Genomic DNA, 21,899 nt, shown 5'->3' with positions numbered 1-21,899 from the left:
TTTATTCAATTCAGTTTGTAATCAAATACTGGCTGTCAAAATGTCTGCGATGCTCCTATGCTGCTTTAAGATGCTAAAGTTTTACTTTTTACAGGACTGTAAAATGTTAAAGCTTTGCTACAACAGTAAAATAAAGATGGTGTGGCACATCTGGTGCTGGTTGATGACGTTCAAGTGATTTACCCCATCCACGGCTGTGACGACAAAGTCGTAGCTGGCAGGGCCCTGGTCACGGTCCAGACTTGCACTGGTGCAGATTTGTCCACTTTCTTTGTTGATTGTGAAGTGAGGAGGGGCTAAGCTGCCAGGTCCAGAGCCCAGAGAATAGGACACAGAGCCAAACGAGCCACCATCAGCATCCCTTGCTTTCACCTGCGGAAAGCAGAGACTCAATAAACTCATCCCAATAATCTAAAAAATAAAATGCATGTATTAAAACAACCTAAATCTACTGCACCTATAGAACAGTAGAATAGGGAAGGAAACATGTCTGAAGCAGGACCACACAACCTTTCCCACTATTAACCCTGCATCATTAAGCAATTACACTGGGCATTCATCTCTCTTCAACATGCTATATCCAGACACACACTGCCATACATGAAGACAATTTCTACCTCTCTGGAAGCAAGCAAAGAGCATATAATGACTTTCACAGACATAGAACACAGGCTAGAAATCATGCCAGATTAAGAGATGGATGCAAGGCCTGAAGAGACACTTTAGCTGGGTTTTGCTTTGAAATAAACTGCAAAAACAACCAGTTTTGTTGATCTTCATCCAACTTTTCTAACTACTCATAGCATAGAAAAGAGCAAAGTTAGTCATATTTTTTCTAAGAAGTAAGTTTTCTAAGAAATTCTGTAATACTCACCATATACCCATTATATAAGAACAATGTACATTCATGTATGCACAAATAGACAAAACCTACAGGTTGTAACAGATTTGTCAGATTTACACAAACATATTGATGCCATTAGAATAATTACAGCTTAATGTACTTAACAGTCTTCTTCAGGCCTAAAGCTATTAGATTATAACCCTCATGTACCCAATATATTTAGATCAGAAGCCCATAAGCTAAAGAACAAAGCACAGAACTGCAGGAAGATGAGCTCACACAGCTGAGATGTTCCCCCTTTTAAAATCTCAGGTCCTGAAGCTCCTTCAGATATTTTACAATCTATCAGGGGGTACTATATTAATAAACACCGCTTTACCACATGCTAAGCCTCCCACACTAGTGTGATAGAAGTCATAAGCACGGTGATGGTTCCAACCTGAGGCAGCAAAGCGTTCGACTGAGGACGTGCCTCATGGACAAAGCGATTTTCCATGAAGACTTGGCTTGACTAAAGAAAGCACAAGGACAGCTCACTCCGCGCTGGGTCTCTATCTAGCAGAGAATACGAGCTCCCGCACAGCACTCTAAGATAAACATTTCCTTCTGGTTGCTGGCCTTACTGGTGACTACTTCAACTACTTGACACAAGATATGCAAGGAGAGAAACACAAGTCTTTCAATTTCATTTGAACTGTGGCAGGACTGACATGTTTCTTTTACTTAGGAGTCAGAAAGTTGGCTCACTTGTTATGTGCATATGAAATATTTATGATTCTATGGAGCGATAATGTAAAGCATTATTAGGTTACTAAGGATGAAGGATTAAAAGGCACTTAGGACTGAAAGCTGAAATTGAACATTTCATTCCCGCACTATGGCGAACTACTGCATCTACATGTTCAATATAGTGGTTTCTGGAAAATGGGAATGAAGTGGAGGACACCATTTCAAGGGCATGTTTAAGTGTGTGGTAAGATGGCCTTGATTAAGTTGACTGCCACTTTATAATAAAAGAGCATCCAGAGTTCACTCAAACACAAACATCTTGTATCATTCAATCACTCTTTCATTGAATTCAATTCAATTCAATTCAATTTTATTTGTATAGCGCTTTTAACAATGGACATTGTCACAAAGCAGCTTTACAGAAATAAATGGATTCACAAAAATATATTGTAAATATTTAAATTTATCACTGTGAATTTATCCCTGTGAATTTATCCCTAATGAGCAAGCCAGTGGCGACGGTGGCAAGGAAAAACTCCCCGAGATGATATGAGGAAGAAACCTTGAGAGGAACCAGGCTCAAAAGGGAACCCATCCTCATCTGGGTGCAACGGATAGTGCAATTATAAATAAATCCCTTCTATTGTGTACTATATGGACAAATAGTGCAATTGTGCAACCAATAAATTCATCACAGTATTTGCAAGAGGTCCGGCTGGTTAAAATCTATCCACTGTCCACTGATGGAGTCCTGAGTACGAAGCTGCTCGTGGCAACTGCAGCCCCAAAGCCACTACAGCAATCGCAGTCCCAAGCCATTACAGTACAGCTCCCCATATGTGATCCCCAAGCCATCTCCACAGCCCCCAGGTGGCACCATCCCCAGCAATCCAAACAGTTCTTGTGAATGGGATGCCAGTTTATGCTCAGGGCATCATGTACACACGTCCACACATATTCACACCTAGGTAGAACTTAGAACAGACAATCGACCTACTGGCAGATTTGTTTGGGAAGGAGGTGGGAAGGAACTGGAGAACCCCAAGGAAATCCCCTCAGACACAGCAAGAACATGTGAAACTCAACACAGACAGTTGCCCAAGCTCAGGATCAAACGGGGTACCCTGAAGCTATGAGGCAGCAGCAATACCGACTACAATACCATGCCACCCAACATCTTGTATAGCTCTACAAGCCAAAAAAAATCCTTTAGGGTGCAAGATGGAAACCTTTTTTTTTTTTTTAAAGTGTGTAACAAACCCCATTTCTAATCTTAACCTCAGTACCCTGGACTCACTCATATTTGGGCTCAACAAAACGCTAAATACATGTGTCTGTACTTTTTGAAAGGTCCGTTTGCATTTGCAAGCATAATAACAGACATCTGTTGGCCGGTTCAGAAGTTCAACGGTGTCTCAATCGTAAGTGGGTCAAATAATCCAGAAACTTTTCTCACGTCTACTTTCCTAAATTCTTACCTAAATCCTTAGTGCTTTACTTGCTTTTCACTCACGCAGTCAGCCTTAAACACACAACACATGCTGATATGTCTACAGGCACATGCAAGATATTTCACAGAAAACATGATTTCTGATCATACCCGTGTACCAACAGGACAAAGGTTTTCTGGCTAAGTGGTCACTCAATCCTTTTCATTGCGGGTGAGAAATCGAGAGAATGCTAATGCTGGACCCCTGCGAACAAGCAGCTGTTTCTGCTTTTTTTCTGAGTGTGACACAATGAGAGCTCCACTAGAGAGGTGAGGGCAGAAATTGGCTGGGGGCTATGTTATCTTAGAAAGGGCTGGTGTAGCCAAAGATAATGTACCGATTCCTGTTGTTCATGCACTGTTTCTCTTTCCTCACTGGAAGCTTCAACCAAACGCCTTAAGATTCAGGAGACAAAAGATGGAGACACTGCAGCTCATACAATAGCACTGGCACTGGAAGATCAGTGGTGCACCGGCGTTCCTCATGATGCTCAATTACTGGGTCTTCAGAGTGCCAAGACTTTATTAATTGCTTCGAGGAAAACATGAAGTATTTTTACATCAGGCAGACTTCCAAGAGTCTTGACGTGTGGTTCTGACAGTTCTAATCAGTGTTTCAGTTGTATGTCCAGCTGCCAAGTGACCTTGCATCATTGGTTTACTGTTTTATTCAGAATGGCCTCTAAACAAACCAATTAGAAAAGCAAATTCACCAAAATACTAGCATTCTGCATCCAACACAACCAGAATGTGAATGCATGCTGTGAGCAATGTCTGATGGCAATTACTAGGCCTGCCTGGCTTGACTTAAATTGGCCCATAAAAAGACATCGAGCCTCATTTATCAAGTTGGATACAAACTAATTTAGAAATATTTAGACAAGAAATATGGTATTCATGAAAATCCAGTTTCCAGTTTCGAAAAAAAAATTGTATGCTACAAGAACTCCTGATTATGTATAAATTTATAATATTTACAATATTCATTAATAATTCAATTTATAATATAAGTAGACTCAGTTGATCAGCTTCAAATGATATAATTGGCACAAGTTACAGAAAATTTAAATACAGATTACACTGTCACATTTAAATCATTTATTAACTTAAATTTCACTCACAAATGTTTGTGAAATTGTTTATATTAATGACTTAAAGAAATCCAAAAAATCCATAAATTAAGACAAAATAAGAATAGCTATTCAATCAGGGCAAAAGTAATGGCACCCTATAAAAAGAAGTGTTAGTATTGGAAGATTTAGCACTAACTGCGCTTAGGAGGTGCTCTTTCACCATTTTGTTGGCATTTTGTTGTTTTCAGCTCTCTGTGAGCTTTGTCAGCATCATTAAATGTAAATCACTGATGCCATAAACATGCTTGGTAATTTATGGCTGATTGGCCTGTATCAATATACAGACAAGGACAAAGAAAATCAATGTTAGCGAAACTTTCATAATCCTGGTGAAAATCTTCAAAGTTTCATTTGGCCAAAAACGTTTACACACAACTTTACTAAAAGGCTGATAAATGAGGACCAATGTCTTTGGTCTGTTTTTCTTAGACTGCTGTGTATATTCTTTTTTCAGTCTATACTAAGGTTGATGGATTGTGCATGACCACAATATTCATCTTCTCTATATCTTTGAAGCAACATATTAAAAATGATCATATGATGATCATATGATCATCTTTCAAATGTCCTTGTATTCACTGGGTAAAGCACAGTATATCTATATCACATCATATGTGTTGTGTGATGTTGCAGTAGGACATTCATACACTACTGTACTGTATAAAGTTGAGTATTGTCTTGAATGTGAAACACATGGAACATTACGTCAACGTGACAGAGGCAGTCAGTAGCACTGGCTAAGTGTGATGTTCAATAAGAGGAAATTACAAAATACACAAAACCATCGGGGAGTGTATTGGCACCATTTCAAAAATTACATGGCCTCCCCATGAAGTAAAACAGAGAACGGTATGATGCAATGCAATAAGAAATACAGTACCAAAGTGTTTTTGCTGAAATATTATAATTGTACTGTTCCAGGAACACAACATCAGTGTGCTTTGTATATATCAAGTGCTTTGTATATACTGTAATGTTTGAGGGTGACGCAACAGGGCGGAAGTGGAAGCCTTTTCCCTTGTCTGTTATTGTACTGCTATTCTGCAATATCTAAATTTTAACTACTGGCAACATTTTTCCAACAAAGTTTGAGAAATTGTTATTTGGCATAGAAAATGTGTACCTACTAAAGAGGAGGCAGTGTAGAAATGCAAGCATTTTATTGATAATACAGTGGCGTGTTTGGTGCAGGAAACATAAAGAAGGAAACATAAAGCAAGATCTGTGGACTTTAAAAAGAAAAAAACATCAGGTATAATAATCAGGTATGAACGCTAGTGTTGATCCAGAAAAGGATGATTGAAGTAAGTTCATTCCTTAATTCGTTCCTCTGTTCAAGTAACAGCTTTATCCTGGTCATAGTAGATCCATAGTGTATCCTGGAAAGACTGGACACGAGGTGCGAATACACCCTGAACGGGGGACACTAGTCTACCACAGGACACTGGAGTAAGTTTTAGTTGATAATCTCAGATTATGTATGGTTACATATAGTTTGTATAGGTATAGGCTGCATTAGCCTTTTCCTCATAGACCTAAATATTGCAAAAATAGCATTTGTGCATTTAGATGTGTTGCTGCATACGAAGCTGGTTCTCAGGTGAAGCAAAGAAAGATCAAAGACAAGATCTAGCACATTCTTCAGAGTCTTATGAATAAAGCCAAGCTGGCTGACAGTGGACAATGTTCTTCACTATCTCAGCATGGCTTTTTATTACAGTTCTCAGTCAAATTCCCTGAATTATGATAGATGGCTTAAGCTACATATATACACATACTATACATATATATATGTATATATATATATATATATATATATATATATATATATATATATATATATATATATATATATATATATATATATATATATATATATGTATGTATATGTATAGTATGTGTATATATGTAGCTTAAGCCATCTATCATAATTGTTATATATATAAAAAGAGATGGGGAAAACCTCGAAAGAATGAGACTGTATAAAATTAATATAGAAAGCTTGAGAACGGATAAGAGCAAATAACCTGAAAAAAGTACCAATGCATATTGGATAATGTTGATTAGTTAAAAAAAAATAAAGACATGAGTTATCACAGCTGTTTGCTAGACTTTCCCTCTCTAACTCTTACTTTCTCTGTCTCAGTCTCTGGCATAAGATCAGAGAGCCAGAGAGTTGAGTCAAGGGGGATGCTGAGATACCTCCCACTGTCCACTGCCTCCCTGACTGTCGACAGGAAGGAAAGCAGCAGGTCTCTGCAGCAACTCAGAGCCATGGAGCTGAAGCAGTTCTGACACAGCACACACACACACAAACGTGTGGGAGAGGGCTAAAAAATTCTACAGAGGACAAAAAAAGTACCAGCAAGAGCATGAGGGCATGGCAGGCTCAGATAATGTAGAGAGAATAAAGCCAAACGCCTCCTTTAACAAAGTAGAAAGCATTTGATAGAAATGATAAACGATTCTGTTACACAACTTGGATATGTTTTTTTTTTCCCTGAGCTAAGTGCTAAAAACCTCTTAAACAGCACTTTTAGCAAACAATTTACTTACAGGAGAGTGTGACTGGATGAGAAAGCCAAAGGTCTTGGATAAACTTGCAGTTTTTTTCATCCATATCATGGACAGATTTAGTTTACTCCTCAGAAAGAACAAAGAAAAATGACTGCTGAACAAAACAAGTAATTCCTTATTTTTACATTTCAACAGGATTTGTGTTATAAAGGATCACCTTATCAAGATGCATATCAGGCTAACATTACACAGAAATTCTCTGAGACATGCTTCCCGTCCTCCATCCATCAATCGTCAATCATCAATCCTCTGATCTGCAGAGGTCTTCCTTCATCTTTTATGTCCTCTCTTCCCAGTGACCAGAAGATAATCCAGAAATGGGCATGATCTGGCGCTTTTGAGTTAGCACTCAATATTTCTCCATAACATCTTCTATATAATAGTTCAGCGTGACATCAGCGGAGCCGTCCTCCAGATTTGTGGAGTGCTTGGCGCCTTCCAGATGTCTATTAAAAAGATTCTGCTGTATTTTGACATCTCTGTAAAACATCATATACATGTCAAAACTGCTGAGCGTCTTTATTCGGTTCGTGAGCAGTGCAACCTGGGTTGAATCCCAAATATGTAACCGTGTGAGCCGCTGGCCAAGACACTATCATCATCATCATCATCACGCACTGACCGGTCAATGCTGGAATGGAGTCCAAGTGCCTCCCTGAACCCTGAGCCAAAAGTTAAAGAATTGCTATGGATGTTGGGGATGTAATCTGAGTTTTAACAGAGTACAGAGAAACACAGAAATGCATTTTATTAGTTGCTGATGCCCTGGTTTGTTATGTAAACTATTAATCAAGAATTAATAGGATTTGATTAAAATTCAACACCACAGTCAAAAAGGATTAAATCTAAGGACTGGATTTGGTCCAAATGCTGTCTTCTTCAATCAACTAGATTAAGGGCATATTTTATTTTAGATCAGCAATGCAAAAAGTGCCATATAAAAAAAACAAAAAAGTTTCAAAACCCCTCTAGAGAACCCAGGTGTGAAGAAGTCTTAGAGGAGCCAGACATTAAAAATAACAAAGTCTTCACGCATTGCGGCTTTTCGTCTCTCACCTTGACGTGGTATAAGGTGCAAAAGTTTGGCAGCAGAAGAGAAGAGTGCTAATTCAGCGTAACCAGAGGTAAGTACAAGGAGGAGCACAGACAGACCGAGGAATAGGGTTTCCTTCTCTCCTGTCCTCCTCTCATGTGAGGTTTGTCTTTCAGCTGGGCTTGCAGCTGGAGGCGATTAAAATGCTGGACAGTTTATTGAGGAAAAAACGGAGGGCATGTTTTGTTTTTTTTCAGAAAAGCAGGGTGTATAGCAAGAAAATAAGGTAGGGGAAAAGAATCAACACCAAATTAAAATTAAGGAAAATACACATGAAGGTGACCTACATGCCATGGCCAACACATCCCAAAGGGTACCTATAAGAAGACGTTAGGGCGGCTTAAAAATGACCAGCCAAAGTAAATCTACTCATACAGCTCACTCAGGCATCACGTCGTCCACCACCGCAGACAAATTTCTCCCAACAAAAGCCTTTCCTTTGGCAGAGTATATAAGCAAAATCGAAAGCTCCAACGGGAAGGTAAGCTGACAAACGCTTCCACTGCAAAAGCATGACAGAGGCAGCACAAAAAGTCACCACCGCCATCTCTGTCTCGCGCTGTGCATCTCCAATTACTTTCCAAACTTTAAAGGGAAAAACTCATTTCTGGCTCTTTTACACCAGCGTGCCGATCAGTGGCTTAGTTGCTGGAATAAGACGAAAAATAGAGCTCTTGGGGAAATTGCTAGGTTTCATTTGTGGCCTCGCAGGGCACTCACTTTAAATAACAAATCCCTGAACAGATGTGGATACTGCTATTACGGGTCAAGAATGGAAGTATGAGTGTGTGAGGGAGTGTTGGTGAAAGGGGTTGGCTTGCCATCTAGCTGGGTGTAATATTTCCATGGCTCGTGAAATTGTTTGCTATTATATAGCCGACAGAGTCTGACATGTGGTTTAAATCATTAATCTTTGCGCTTATCTCTACACCACTCCACAGCTTGATGGGGCACTGTTTCAAAGAACAGTTTCAAATCAACTCCTCCACGTCTGTCCAAGGTGCTATACGTGACCGTGACAACATTTTGAAACTTTGTGTTAATAGCACCAGTATTTGCATACCCACTTTTATTTCTAATTAGCTGTCAGAGCCAATCTTACTTGTGTAACAACCATGTGAGTCTATTGGGTAATGACTAACAGGGAAATATTAAAACTTGTAAATATGTGTGACATTTAAAAGCCATACAAGGTGTGCTAAAGTTAAAAGGTATTAGATTCTCAGTTAAATAAGGTTGAATGCTAAACTTTGAAGTGCTATGGCCCTGTAGGGTTTACCTTATTATCAGAGATTTAAATAAAATCTATTTTTTCTTGACCTTATCCATTATGTAAGTAGCTGAAAGCAGACAAAACAACACATTTGTTATAACTGACGTTTTAGGCAGACAAAATAAGTGACTGCTTCATGAGAAGATTATTCTATCCAATATTACATTCTTTTGAATGATGGCTTTAATTTTAGGCTGAAGGATCAATTTCACTGGAGACACAACTAGAAGATTGCCCTTCAGAGAATCTGCTGTGCTGGTAAAGTGGCAGTCTTTTACCACAGCTTTGGGTCTTGTTAGAATTTTAGTTGGTGTCTATTTTGTTTTCATTGGTTTTATAAGCTTGTTTTTACTGTTGGACTGTACTGCTTGTTCTTATTTGGTTGCTGCTTGCTGCGCATACTGCTCTTCATTCGTCCTTCATGTGCTTTGTTTGGCTGATAGACAATTATCCTTATTGGATACCTGGCAAAGGACCAATCAAACCTATCACCCCAATTTCAATAAATTGCATCCATCAATCCACCTATCCACATCACAAAGAGTGATTTGCTTCAAATAAGTAATTAGATGTTAATACTGAATCATCAAAATATGTAAGTGAGATATAGACCGTTGTTTTGTAGTAAACATTAGCTACACGAAAACAAATGGGATCATTCTTCCACCCATCCATCTCTCTAGTTTTCCATCCATCTAGATTTCCATCCATCCATCCGTCCATGCATGCATCCACGTTAGAACTGTGCAACAAGATTGGGAATCCATGAGAACAATGAAAAGTTTTAAATCAGATCAAAGACAGATCAAAGGACCAATCAGACCTAGAACCCCAATTTCAATAAATTGCATCCATCCATCCATCCACATCGCAAAGAGTGAATTGTTTCAAATACGTGATTAGATGTTAATACTGAATCACTAAAATATGTAAATCAGATATAGACTGTTGTTTTGTAGGAAACAAATAGCTACATCAAAACAAATGGGATCATTCTTCCATTCATCCATGCATCCTTATTAGAATTGTGCATCAGGATTGGGAATCCGTGAGACCAACAAAAAAGTTTTAAATCTGACCTCCCACTCCCATTACCTCATGTTAATGGGAGTGAGTGGTCAGATTTAAAGGTTGCAGGAAGAAGAAAGGCCAAATTGATTAACATTCAACTATATTGAATTCTGTGCATTGTGTTTACTTCATCTAGTGTACATTTGCTTAAATTGGCCTTACAGTGGGAGCGGGTGGGCTTGGTCAAACTTACTGTGGGAGCGGGTGGGAATAGTTAAACTTACTACGGAAGCGGGCAGTATTGGACACTTTAAAATGGGAACTTGCAGGATTGGTGTTACTGCTCAAGTGGGTTGGATTTGTCAAGCTTACTGGGGGAGTGGAAGGGATTGGTCAAATTTACTGCAGGAATGGATGGGATTGGTCAAATCTATTTTGGGAGCAGGTAGGATTGAGTAAACTTTTTGCAGGAGTAGCTTGGATTGGACAAACTTACTGTGGGAGCAGGTGGGATTGGTTAAACATACTGTGGAAGCAGGCATGATTGGGCAAATTTTCTGCAGAGGTGGCAAGGATTGATCAAACTTACTGCAGGAGCAGGTGGAATTGGTTAAACACTGCTGGAGTGGGTCAGATTGGTCAAACTTACTGCAGGAGTGGAGTAATTGGTCAATTTACAGTAGGAACAGGTCGGACTGGTCACATTTACTGCAAGAACAGGTGGACTTACTGTGTCAGTGGGTGGAATTGGTCACATTTTCTGTAGGAGTGGGTGGAATTGGTCAAACTTACTGCATAAGTGGGCGGGATTGTTCAAACTTTCTGCCGGGGCAGCTGGGATTGTTCAATCCTCCTGAGGGAGCGGGTGGGATTGGTCCAGACTATCTGCAGGACTGGGCAGGAAAAAAACAGTCCTGTGCACACCTCTAATTCACAATAGCTCAGACTATATCTATTTAGACTAAGCTTACTTCTGTCTATCACTCATCATCAGTAGATGTCTTATAAAAATGCTGATCTGTGATATTACAGATCTATTAACTTCTTAAGCTTTACAATTTGAAGCTCATTAAAGGCTTGTAATAATACCTACCGCTTATGATGAGCTAATTATATTTACGAACTTTCAATGTTGTACACTAATGCACTCTGCTGCTATTTATGCTGCTGCATGTAAAACTTTGCACAGGCTTTTCTGGAGCATGGCCAAGCTAGGGATTGCTGTTATAGGGAACATGAACGAGAAGGAAGAGGAGGAACTATTATAAACTACACACTGTGGAGACTGCATTGATGTGGCTTATGGCAGTGCTGTGCTACTCGAATTGGCTCCTCGAGGTTGTACAGAACGCCTGGGCCCACAGAGCATGGCATGCACAAACACAAACCACTTCCTGCAGTCCGGTGCCCACGTTAACTGCATTTCTCGCTTGATGTGCGGCTTGTGTAGGACAGTAGGGTTTTTCCCAAAACAGGAAAGGCTTTGAAATGGCCATCTTACCAACATATAGACTAGAAGCAAAAAAGGTACCAATCAAAACTGGCATTCAGTCTCTCACGTGACAAGAAAACTGGATGAAAATAAGTATAGGCAGTAACTTGGTGGTTATTTACTGTGGTTATTTAATCATTAGAAACGTTCTGTCAAATCCCATTTTTGAGAAATTTAAGAATGGATATCATCCTGAAAAAGTGTAAAATTATGAGTAACCCTTATGGGAAACAATGCTGTGCCACCATTGCTGTGATGGAGTCACTGCTTCCTAAAACCTAATAGCAAATTTCCTCATTGGGGTAACTTTATTACACTATCTCTATCTGTTTAGTGCTCCCCATATTAGTAGCTGTATTTTGATTTAAACCCATTGCTGCCATGGCCTAAATCTGAAGGGGTTGTGAATTCTGGAACTGACAATTCCTCAACCTGAGCTGCATCACTAGAGTTCACGATTGGTCTCAACTAGAGATGTGCATGGGTTATTATTTTTGGTTGGATCTGCCTGTGATATTTTCTAACAAATTTAGTTGATTCTATATCCTGAAAATATAAACAAACTGGTAGACTAATTTAAACCACTGTTGGACTGATCAGGCAGTTACTAAGGATGAATGATTGAATACAATGTTCAGTGACTGTGGTAATTTTTGTCCCGAGTAATCGGGTTATCATATTCGACCACTTGCTTGAGCCACAAGCTGTCCAGATGTCCTGTGTGGGCAAGCTTTGGTAGAGAAAAAAAAATGAATAGTACACCTAATTTTTATATTGGTATTTGTATCTGTTTAGAACACATTAGCTGTTCATTCTGAATGTATTCATATTCGCTTACATCCCTAGTCTTCATGTGAAAACTGAGGGCCAAAGGGCCCCAAAACTTTTATACTGTGTCCTTCTTCATCGTCATTGTTTTCAGCATGAGATTTGTGGAAAGGGACTATAAACAGAATAAAAGAAATTTACACTTTGTCTAAACACCCCCTTCGGACTGTTTACCTTTACTTAAAGACTAAACATTGTAAATGCTTTCAGGTGTTTTATGAGAGGCCAGAGGACTGTGTTTATGGAAAGTATATTTCCATTGCAACATGGTTTTAAGCTCGGAGAAAACAGTAATCATGGAAAAGTGGGTCAGAGACAATGGCAGTCAAAGTGTGGATTATGATTGAGCAGTGCTGGAACATACTGCTGCAAAGGCCAAACCCTTCCCAAACATGACTACGGCTTCAACAAGGCCGACTTTGAGCTATTTTCGGTAAATGTAAGATTTCAGTGTTGGAAAATGGGCAGAGTAAAAGTAAAAAAAAAAAAAAAAAAACACCTGCTTTTAACAGTGTTTGAATCACTGCCATCATAGTTAAACTCTTTACCTCTTCTTTTTTAGACTTCACATTGTTGCCACGGTCAGGTTCTTCATATTTGCTGGTGAATGTTTCAAATTTATAATTCTACGATCAAAGCATATATTTATGAGGAAACAAACAAATACAACACCAGCCACATTCCGTCTCTGGTGTGTTTACAGAGTGGGGTTAGCGGGTTGAAATTTTGAATAGGACTCTTTTAGGCGGATAAACATGACAACATGGTGAAAGACTCAACGTTCATTTCAGAGAGGAATAAAATCACAATGAAACAGTGTCACATCCTCTGAGTGCAGTTCATCAGTAAAATATTCCACTAAGCTTTATTGAGAAGGAGTGGACAGTGGAGCACATGCTTTGCACATCACACCACCACAAGAGAACGTTCACGTTGTCTGACTCGGCAAACACACTCTGCCCTGACACAAAAAGGGTAATTACCAATATTTAGCACATGTCTGCATTTTTCTGACCTGGCGCCATCATGTATCCACAGAGAAGCGTAGCTATGAAGACTTCCATCAGAACAAAAGTTTGGCTCATGCTCTGAGCTGCATCTGCAACTCATCAACAAACCATCAGCCCAAACACAGAATGTGCCACAACATTGCCTCACACTCCTCCACAACGCTGCACAACGCTCAGAAATGAGACCATGTTAACACAACAGCATATTGCCTTCCAAGTTCCCTTGCTGGCAATCACACTCACAAACACACACGTCTCTATTCTCTGTGTGGCCTCGGGCAGAAGACAATAGGTACGTACTGTGTTAGACCTTGTGAGCACCTGGCAACAATGCGTTCTCTGACAGCATCAGGCCTTTAATCAGAGACTCTGTGGGGGAGAAAAAAAACCCTCTCATCCCTCCAGCTCATCGTGAGGTGCCACTGCCGGCTCTGTGAGCCTGTGCTACATTTAACTCTAGTGGTTCATACTACAGCAGCTTCCAGTCAAGCTGTGTTTCTGTTTTAAAAGCCAGTTTGAGTTTTGTGCCAGTATGGGGACTGTGGGAACCTGTATTCACAAACCAGCCACACAAATGTTGGAACTTCTATGCATGGTGGGGAAGCCAAAGCGATGTGGTACTCCATTTGTAGCACGGGGAGAAAAGTCTTTTTCTAGAAAACTATAAATAGGATTAAAGTGTAAAGCAAGGAGGAAAGTCAGATGGTTTGGATGTCAGTAGGAATGAGTAAATGCCAAATAAGAAATGTTAAAGAACACTAAGTATGCTGAACCTAAGCTGCCTGGGCCAGGGTTGCCAGATATTTCAGACAACTAGCTCTAAAACTCAAAATATCATCTTTAAACCTCCAAAATCATGACTGCCAGTGTCAAATACATACTGTATATTATAATATTTACAGTGTGACATCTTACATTTTAAACAAGAATTCATGCAGTTTCCCTAAATAATTATTTTTATCAAAATCCTGTCTTTTAAGCATTTGGAAGACTCCCTTATCCAGAATCCCTTCAAATCTCCATGAAATACATCCTCATGCTACTACAAATAGATCAGGGTCTAAAAATACAATCAAGCTAAAACCCTTTCGGAGTGGAGTTAGTATGAAGTGGTACAGCACCAAAACCATTAAAAAATGCACATTTACGTGCATAATGCATAGTGCATGATATTATAATATTCATTCATTTATTCATCTTCACTAACTGCTTTATCCTGGTTAGTGTCAAAGTGGATCCGGTGCATATCCTTGAATGGGGAGAACATGCAAGTGTCCATACAGACAGTAACCCGAGTTCAGGATCAAGCCCAGAGACCCTAAAGCTGTCAGGTAGCAGCACTGCAAATCTGCTGTACCAATTTTCTGGCCTATTAGTTTTATTGATATTTTTAAAAAATTAAAAAAAAATAAAAATAAAAACATGAGAAACCAATTCACAAGTTCTATTATTTTTACTTCATATGCATATACTATATTTAGGTTCAATAGCTTTTTCTAATACACCAGTTCACCTGATAATTCACTATAGTTTAATTAAAAATCATCACAGCCCCCAAAACCCACAACACCAAAAAGAAAAAAAAAATCAACCAGCTAACAAAAGCTATAGTAAAACAGTAGACCTGGCAACCCTGGTCTGGTCAATTTCATACCTAATTTATTTCGTACTCAAAAGTAAAACCTTGTTAACTTACTTCTACATGCCACATAGTACTTTTACTTTATTAAGGTCATTATCCCATTTTCAAGGACCTTTTCCCCTCAATAAACCAGTTAAACACACCCCACACATTCTTATCTGAAGGATGATACAAACATCATTATAGCGTGCAACAGCTCTCAAACCTCTTCAGATTGAAATGCTCAATACACTGTAGCGCCACTCACTGCAGAAATTAATCATTTGGAGAGTTGTGGAATGGAGTGGACGCCGAGACAAGAGTCTCTCATTATCAAGAGTGTGTGGGTCAATGAAATAATCTCAGTTTACTCAAACGGTCCACATAAACAGTTTCAGGCCCATGCCATAAACACAGTTACACTCTGCTGCCTATAACAGATATCTCTGAGATATGGGTTTGACTAAAAGGAGGTCACTGCTCCTCTGCTGCAGTCCAAGCAGAAAAAACACACTCGGGGTAATGTAGATGGCGTAGACAGTGTGTGTTTAGATTCAGCTCTGTAGTTTTGATGGCAGGCGCATTAGTGAGTAAACAGATGAACGGGTTTGTACACAAGGGGCCTGGAAAAAAAAAACTTTTCTCAGTTTAAGATCCTGCAAAACGATGCCAAAGTTGTGTCTAAAAGACATGCAAATAAAACCTTTGTTTAAAAAAAAGAACACAGTTTAAGAATAATTAAGATGTCCAGTACAGATTTTTTTTCTCAGTTCTGTAAAGCTTGGAAAGGGTCTCCGCTGGAATAATGATAAGGTGTAGGGACACTCGGGGAGGCATGTGTTTTGATGGATGAAGTGGCTAATGCACGTTTGTGTGTGCAACAGCCTGCGCAGCTGCGAGTGTGTCTGAAAGAGAGATTAATTAAACCCAGTCTGGATGTAAACCAATAATTATCCTTGTTAGCATTTAAAATGTGCAGCACTATGCGGTTTTGTTATGTCTACTTTCCTATATTGGCCTTTTTTTCCTTCAAAGGAAGTCAAATCATGAATGTTGCTTCGAGAAAAACTTGTTATTAAGCCATTCCAAATATGGTCTTTGATGAAATGTTGTTCTCAGGGCTTCTGCCCAGTGCAAACAAAATGATTTCAGTGGAGTTATATTTTATTGTGCAATGATTCATTGGAATGCAGTGGGCTGAATCAGACAAAACATTACTGAATCTAGATTGAAATCAGAGCAGGACATGAACAGTTAACTGTCCAGTTAGCAGCTAGTGCATAATCATACAGAACTTTGGAACAGTGTCTTTGAGCAAACAAATTAGCTTAGTCTGCATGCTAAGTGGAGAAAACGTTATTAAGCTGGATTGAAAAACACTAAGACTGTTATTCTAGCTCTAGGTTCTCTGCAATATGCTTTATGGTAAACTGCTTATCCAGCTGCCACCAGGACAAAATCTCAACAACCCCCTGATGTTTCATAAATTATAGTGACAGTTCACTTCCAGGAGAATTAGACATACATGATTTGTGTGCCACTTTTAGCATAGTTGATACATTTGCAAGCAAAAAAGGAAGGTTATGAATTACAGTAATAAAATCCTCATGGATGTTTCATCAAGTTCGACATAAGAACAGAAGTAGAATTAGTCATTCCTCACTACGAAAATCCATACAGACTATCAATACAGATGAACTTTTCCTTTTAAACTAAGCTCTGGTTATATGTATTACACATCTGCATTTATTATTCTTACGCATCTAATTACTTACCTCTTGAACTAGTCTTAATTACTATCATTTAGGGTATGAAGTAAGGAATAAAACACCTGGTGGTGTGCTACATTGAGCACAGGCTCACTGAAACTGGATTGAAATTGAAATTGAAAGATTGAAAAAAGACCAAGTGATGTTATTACCATCTTTAGCTATCCAGTTCCATTGAATTTGTGCCCACTGTAGCCTCAGATTCCTGTTCTTTGCTGACAGGAGTAGATCCCAATACAGTTTTCTGCTGTTGTTTGATTTGTTTTGCAAACTGAGATGCCTTTCTGCTCACCACAGTTATAAAGAGTGGTTATTTGAGTTACTGTAGCCTTCCTGTCAGCAGGAATATCAATTACCAATCAGCATAATATCAATTAACATTTAAAAAAGACTAGAGGTTGGATTACAGTTGACTGTTCTGTTCTACGGACCAATGGTCTGTACACCACAGTCCAATCACTCTGTCCATTGTCCAGTAAAATCAGATGATACTAAGGTTCCAAAGACTTGAAATGAAAATCACACTGATATGTTGCAATTATCCTGTACTGGATGGCTGGGGCAGGTCAGGCATGAAATCTTGCAACTGTTTAAATTTTTGTCAAATGATCACATTAGTCTTTAGGCTTCCAGAGAGTGACCTTTAAATTTCACTTTATGCAATTGGCGTGTAAAATGAAAGAAGCACTTACTGCTGCGTGATAGGTGAATTACAACTTCAAAATAAACATTTTCAAGACTTTTCAAGACTTGCCCCCAAATGACTCCACCGCTATACTGAGCAACTACAGTTCAGGCAGGGGCGGAGTAAATATTATAAAAACAAAGCTAAAATGAATACAATGGCGAGATCCCTTTCATGGTAATGTTATATTTTGGATGTTAAAAATATGGAAATATGGAATGAAAACTAATAGCATAATTCTAGAGAATCCGTTGAGCTTTTTAAAGATTTTTTTCCAAGCTAAGAAAATAAAGAACATTTTTAATAAAATGTGTAAGGGTAAGAGTCATTACTGATTTCCAGTTCATTAAAATCAAATGTCTAGCTAGAAGTGTAACAAAAACTATGACATCTTTTTTAGATTGGCACTCCAAACTTGAAAACACAGTCATTGGGTTCAATTTTCTCCCCAGTAATGTCTGAGATAGTGTTGGAGTTGTGCCCTAGTACACACGTAATTTTCAATCCTGGTTCATGTATCGTGTCAAAACTTTCCCAGCGCTCTATGAAAGCATGGCTCACGTAACAAACTGCAAACCCTGTAAGTGTATTTTATACACTGTGATTTATACTATCATGCTGTAATATCAGAAACTATCACAGATATAAGCTTGCATTTCCTGCCAGCAAGTGTTATCAGAACTGTCCATATTGCAATCTAAACATTTCCTATACAGTCCATTTGGGTGGAAGCCTTCACCTAAGAGCCCAGAACAGGTTCTGCTCCTACAACAATCCGCCACACAAATTCTTGAAGTATTTGAAGTTGTGAGGTTCTGCACCATTTATGGTAGAACAAAAGATAACTCTGATTATGTAGGAGAACCAGGGTCAGTGGACCCACAGCACAACTGGGCCTCTTTCTTAATTCATGGTTATCACAGATCAGTTGATAAGGCAGCACAGCTCATTTGAGCACAGACCCCTTCCAGGTGGGTAATTACTGTCTGCACAGAGAACTCGAGCCAGAACTGTAGTATCGTGTGGTGTAAGGCTGGACCATTGTACCACAGATGTTTAGCATCTTTCACACTACTAGACTTTTTGTTATGATCTCACCATTTAAAACAGATGGTGAAAATAGATGGAAAATATTGGCATCACTCTTGTAAGCCTAGATGTCATTTTAGATGTCAAATGTCTTCTTTCTTCCCCCCTGTTTTCACATCTATGCTATAGTCTATTTAATTTGTCATGATTTGGTTCAGTTGGTTTGACATTGTAAACATTTTCCAGTTCACCAAACTATTTGCTCTTGGGGTGTTCCCTGACTCCTTGGCATGGCATGCTTCAATGGACTCTTCCAGTTGGTTGTCACAGAGGTTGTATAACCACCGTAGGTCATGCAAGTGCATTTTTTCCATTACAGATAACACAGAATACTACAGTTGTTAACTGTCGCAGCTGCAGCAGCCGTATACGTTACAGCACAGTGAAATTCTTTTCTTCGCAAATCCCAGCTTGATAGGAAGCTGGGGTCAGAGCACAGGGTCAGCCACGATACAGCACCCCTTCAAGCAGAGAGGGTTAAGGGCCTTGCTCAGGAGCCCAACAGTGGCAGCTTGGTAGTGCTGGGGCTTGAACCCCCAACCTTCTGATAAGTAACCCAGAGCCTTAACCACTGAGCCACAACTGCCCCCATTATTATTGATCATACTGGCATGTCAGTCAACGTACCAGTTGACTGACATGCCAATATGATCAGTAAACTTTTTTCTGACCATTTTCTATATGCACTTATGAATCTATTACCATTTTCTAGTCCCGGAGCTGCTCTACTCTTGAGATTAAAACATCAAGTTTAAAATGTATGTGAGCCAGTCAAAAGATGAATTTTTCAAAAGTTTTGAAGCGCTGGAGTTTCTTATGTTTTATTATATAGATAATTTTATTATACAGAATAGTAATTAAATAAGGACAGTTAAATCTTTGTGGAACTTATTAACTGCACACTCTCAAATCCTAATGAGAGTCTAAATGAGGGCTTTAATAACGGCAAGTGTACTTGGAGGGTAAAGCTGTGAAGCCTACAGATAAAAGACGTATACACAGCGCTAGTATTTCTGCAAAACAGAAATATGTGGGACCTAAAGTGCCTAATTAGGGTGATAAACATTTTGGCCTTTTCTGATTAGATTTAGGTAGTTACAATAAAATAGTCAAGTTTTCCAATAACAGCATGCCACAAAGTGTTTTATTCTTCTTATACCACAGCACTTTGTCAATGCCAACATTTTGCTACTAAAGAATGACACATCATACATTTTTTTCCATTTATAGTTACAGTTAATGTTGTGTAATGTCTGTGAAACCTTTTAGCTCCTGCCATGCGAGTCCCTGTGAATTAACTATTCCATTAGAAATGAATGAGTGCATTAATATAAACCTGTGATTTTCCATGTAGCCAGAACTACTGTCAGAGCTGCTGTTACAGAAAATTAATCAACTAATCAGATTTTAAAATTCAACAGTGCTCTGATATAAATTACTGTAAGACAACCAGGATTAATGATCCACATGCTGGATCTTAGACAGACCCCAGAACAAGCATCCATAATCAAATCAATCACTGGGTGGGGCTACCATGTATGCTTCAGTGTCATGGGTCATTCGGATGGCCAGCTGCCCCATCATGACCTTTCACCCCATCCTCATCTCGTCTGTTTTTTATTCATGTCCCAGCCACGCCCCACACATGAGTGAATGGTTAGCTGTATGTACTTCAATGTAAAACTGCTCCAGGACATCACCGGTCATTTATAACTGAGAGAAAAGGACATATGGATGTGTTAACATGATGCATCAGTGTGTTGGAACATGCACTCAGTGTAGGAAACGGAGCCTCCAATTACAGAACCAAAACAGGGCAGACCGCAATATGGAGTAAAATCTAAGCATGGATGTGAATGACATTCCCAAGAGCAAATTTAACATGTCAAATTTAATCCAGATCCCTGCTTTAGTCCTAAACATTAACAGCCATAAATATCTTTTTTCGCCAAACTCTTTATCTTTCAAGGCCATGTTATATTTTTAAATCCATAATACATAAGTCTTTCTATAATTAGAAACACATCATATTTAGTTACCTCTTAGCCATAGAAACATTCGAAAAGCCCATACAAACTCACACAAAAGTCATTATTAAAGAGAACCTTGAAGACGGAAAGTTTTCAGTAAGCACAAAATCACATATGTCAGCTTTAATGCGAGACAGTGCCAATCGAAGCTTAATCCTATGGTGGAGCCTGACGAAAAAAATGCTGATTTCATAAAGATCATCTCAACCACACAGCTCTAACCCAGACTGGGCGATGAGTCAGTTTTCTGTACCACTGATGCCACACCATTTCCCTGGGGTGACTTTAAGAGTGGGTTATCTTACTCTGATATGTTGATAAAGAGCCTTGGCATGTCTGCATATCTGAGATCCGAAACCAGCAACATCTTTTGCACATCAGATATTAAAATTCTTTGTTAAGAAGCTTTTACTATGTTGAATAATAATAAATTCTTGTTCTTGGGGATGTGCTGTTATAATAATCAACCTCAGGGTCATGAGATGCAGCCCAACATGAAGTGGAATTACTGTTACAACCCTGAATTTGATTATTTTCCAATAACAGCATTGTCCTGAAGTTTTTATTATTATTATTATTATTATTATTATTATTATTATTATTATACCCCAGTAACTTTCCAAAGATTGCATTTATTAATTAAAGAAAATCATGTCATACTTTTTATCCATTTATAGTTACATTTAATCTGAATAAGTGATTACCTGCTATCACTTATGCTATAACAGCTATAAACAGTCTTTCCTTCAACCGCCTGTCTTTTTTCCTCCTTCTTCAAGTTTAGAAGACAAAACACCTCCAATTGTCACATTAGCGAGTATCCAGAAGACCTCTATCCTGAAGACTTTCCAATTATGGAATACTGGCTGACTGACACTGGAGACTCCTTCCACAAATGTTACATAAACATCCCCTTACAAAAAGCTTCAACATACCATTGATTATAAATTTTCTTTTGTTAAATAGCCATATTTGTATTCATTTATTATTAAACTAGTTCATTTCATTAGCTTTTTCATTTTCTTACCAAATTCATTTATGTGGCACATCTTCATTACAAGTCCCAGAAAATCAGCTGTTACTATGGAAACAATAATATACAAGATCAAGTGTAGTTACAAATAAAACTAGTTTGAATTAAAGTTTGAATTAAAGATAAAACTACAGTCAGAGCTGCTGTTATTAAAAAAAAATCTTCAACACCTTCTGACCAATCAGATTTGAGA

General features: G+C 38.7%; 1 protein-coding gene across 2 annotated transcripts in view; it reads right to left on the bottom strand.

Moving 5' to 3' along the window:
- dchs1a (dachsous cadherin-related 1a) overlaps nt 1–21,899 on the bottom strand; it is a 111,506-nt gene that overhangs the window by 27,427 nt on the left and 62,180 nt on the right. For both annotated transcript variants that reach the window (XM_026934808.3, XM_053239540.1), the window contains exon 3: nt 184–372. In XM_026934808.3, the coding sequence (XP_026790609.3) occupies nt 184–372 (189 nt within the window). The remainder of the gene's footprint in view (nt 1–183; nt 373–21,899) is intronic.

The sequence above is a fragment of the Pangasianodon hypophthalmus genome, chromosome 14, assembly GCF_027358585.1.
Source record: "Pangasianodon hypophthalmus isolate fPanHyp1 chromosome 14, fPanHyp1.pri, whole genome shotgun sequence".
Classification (NCBI taxonomy): domain Eukaryota; kingdom Metazoa; phylum Chordata; class Actinopteri; order Siluriformes; family Pangasiidae; genus Pangasianodon; species Pangasianodon hypophthalmus.
This window is presented reverse-complemented; position numbering and strand designations above follow the sequence as displayed.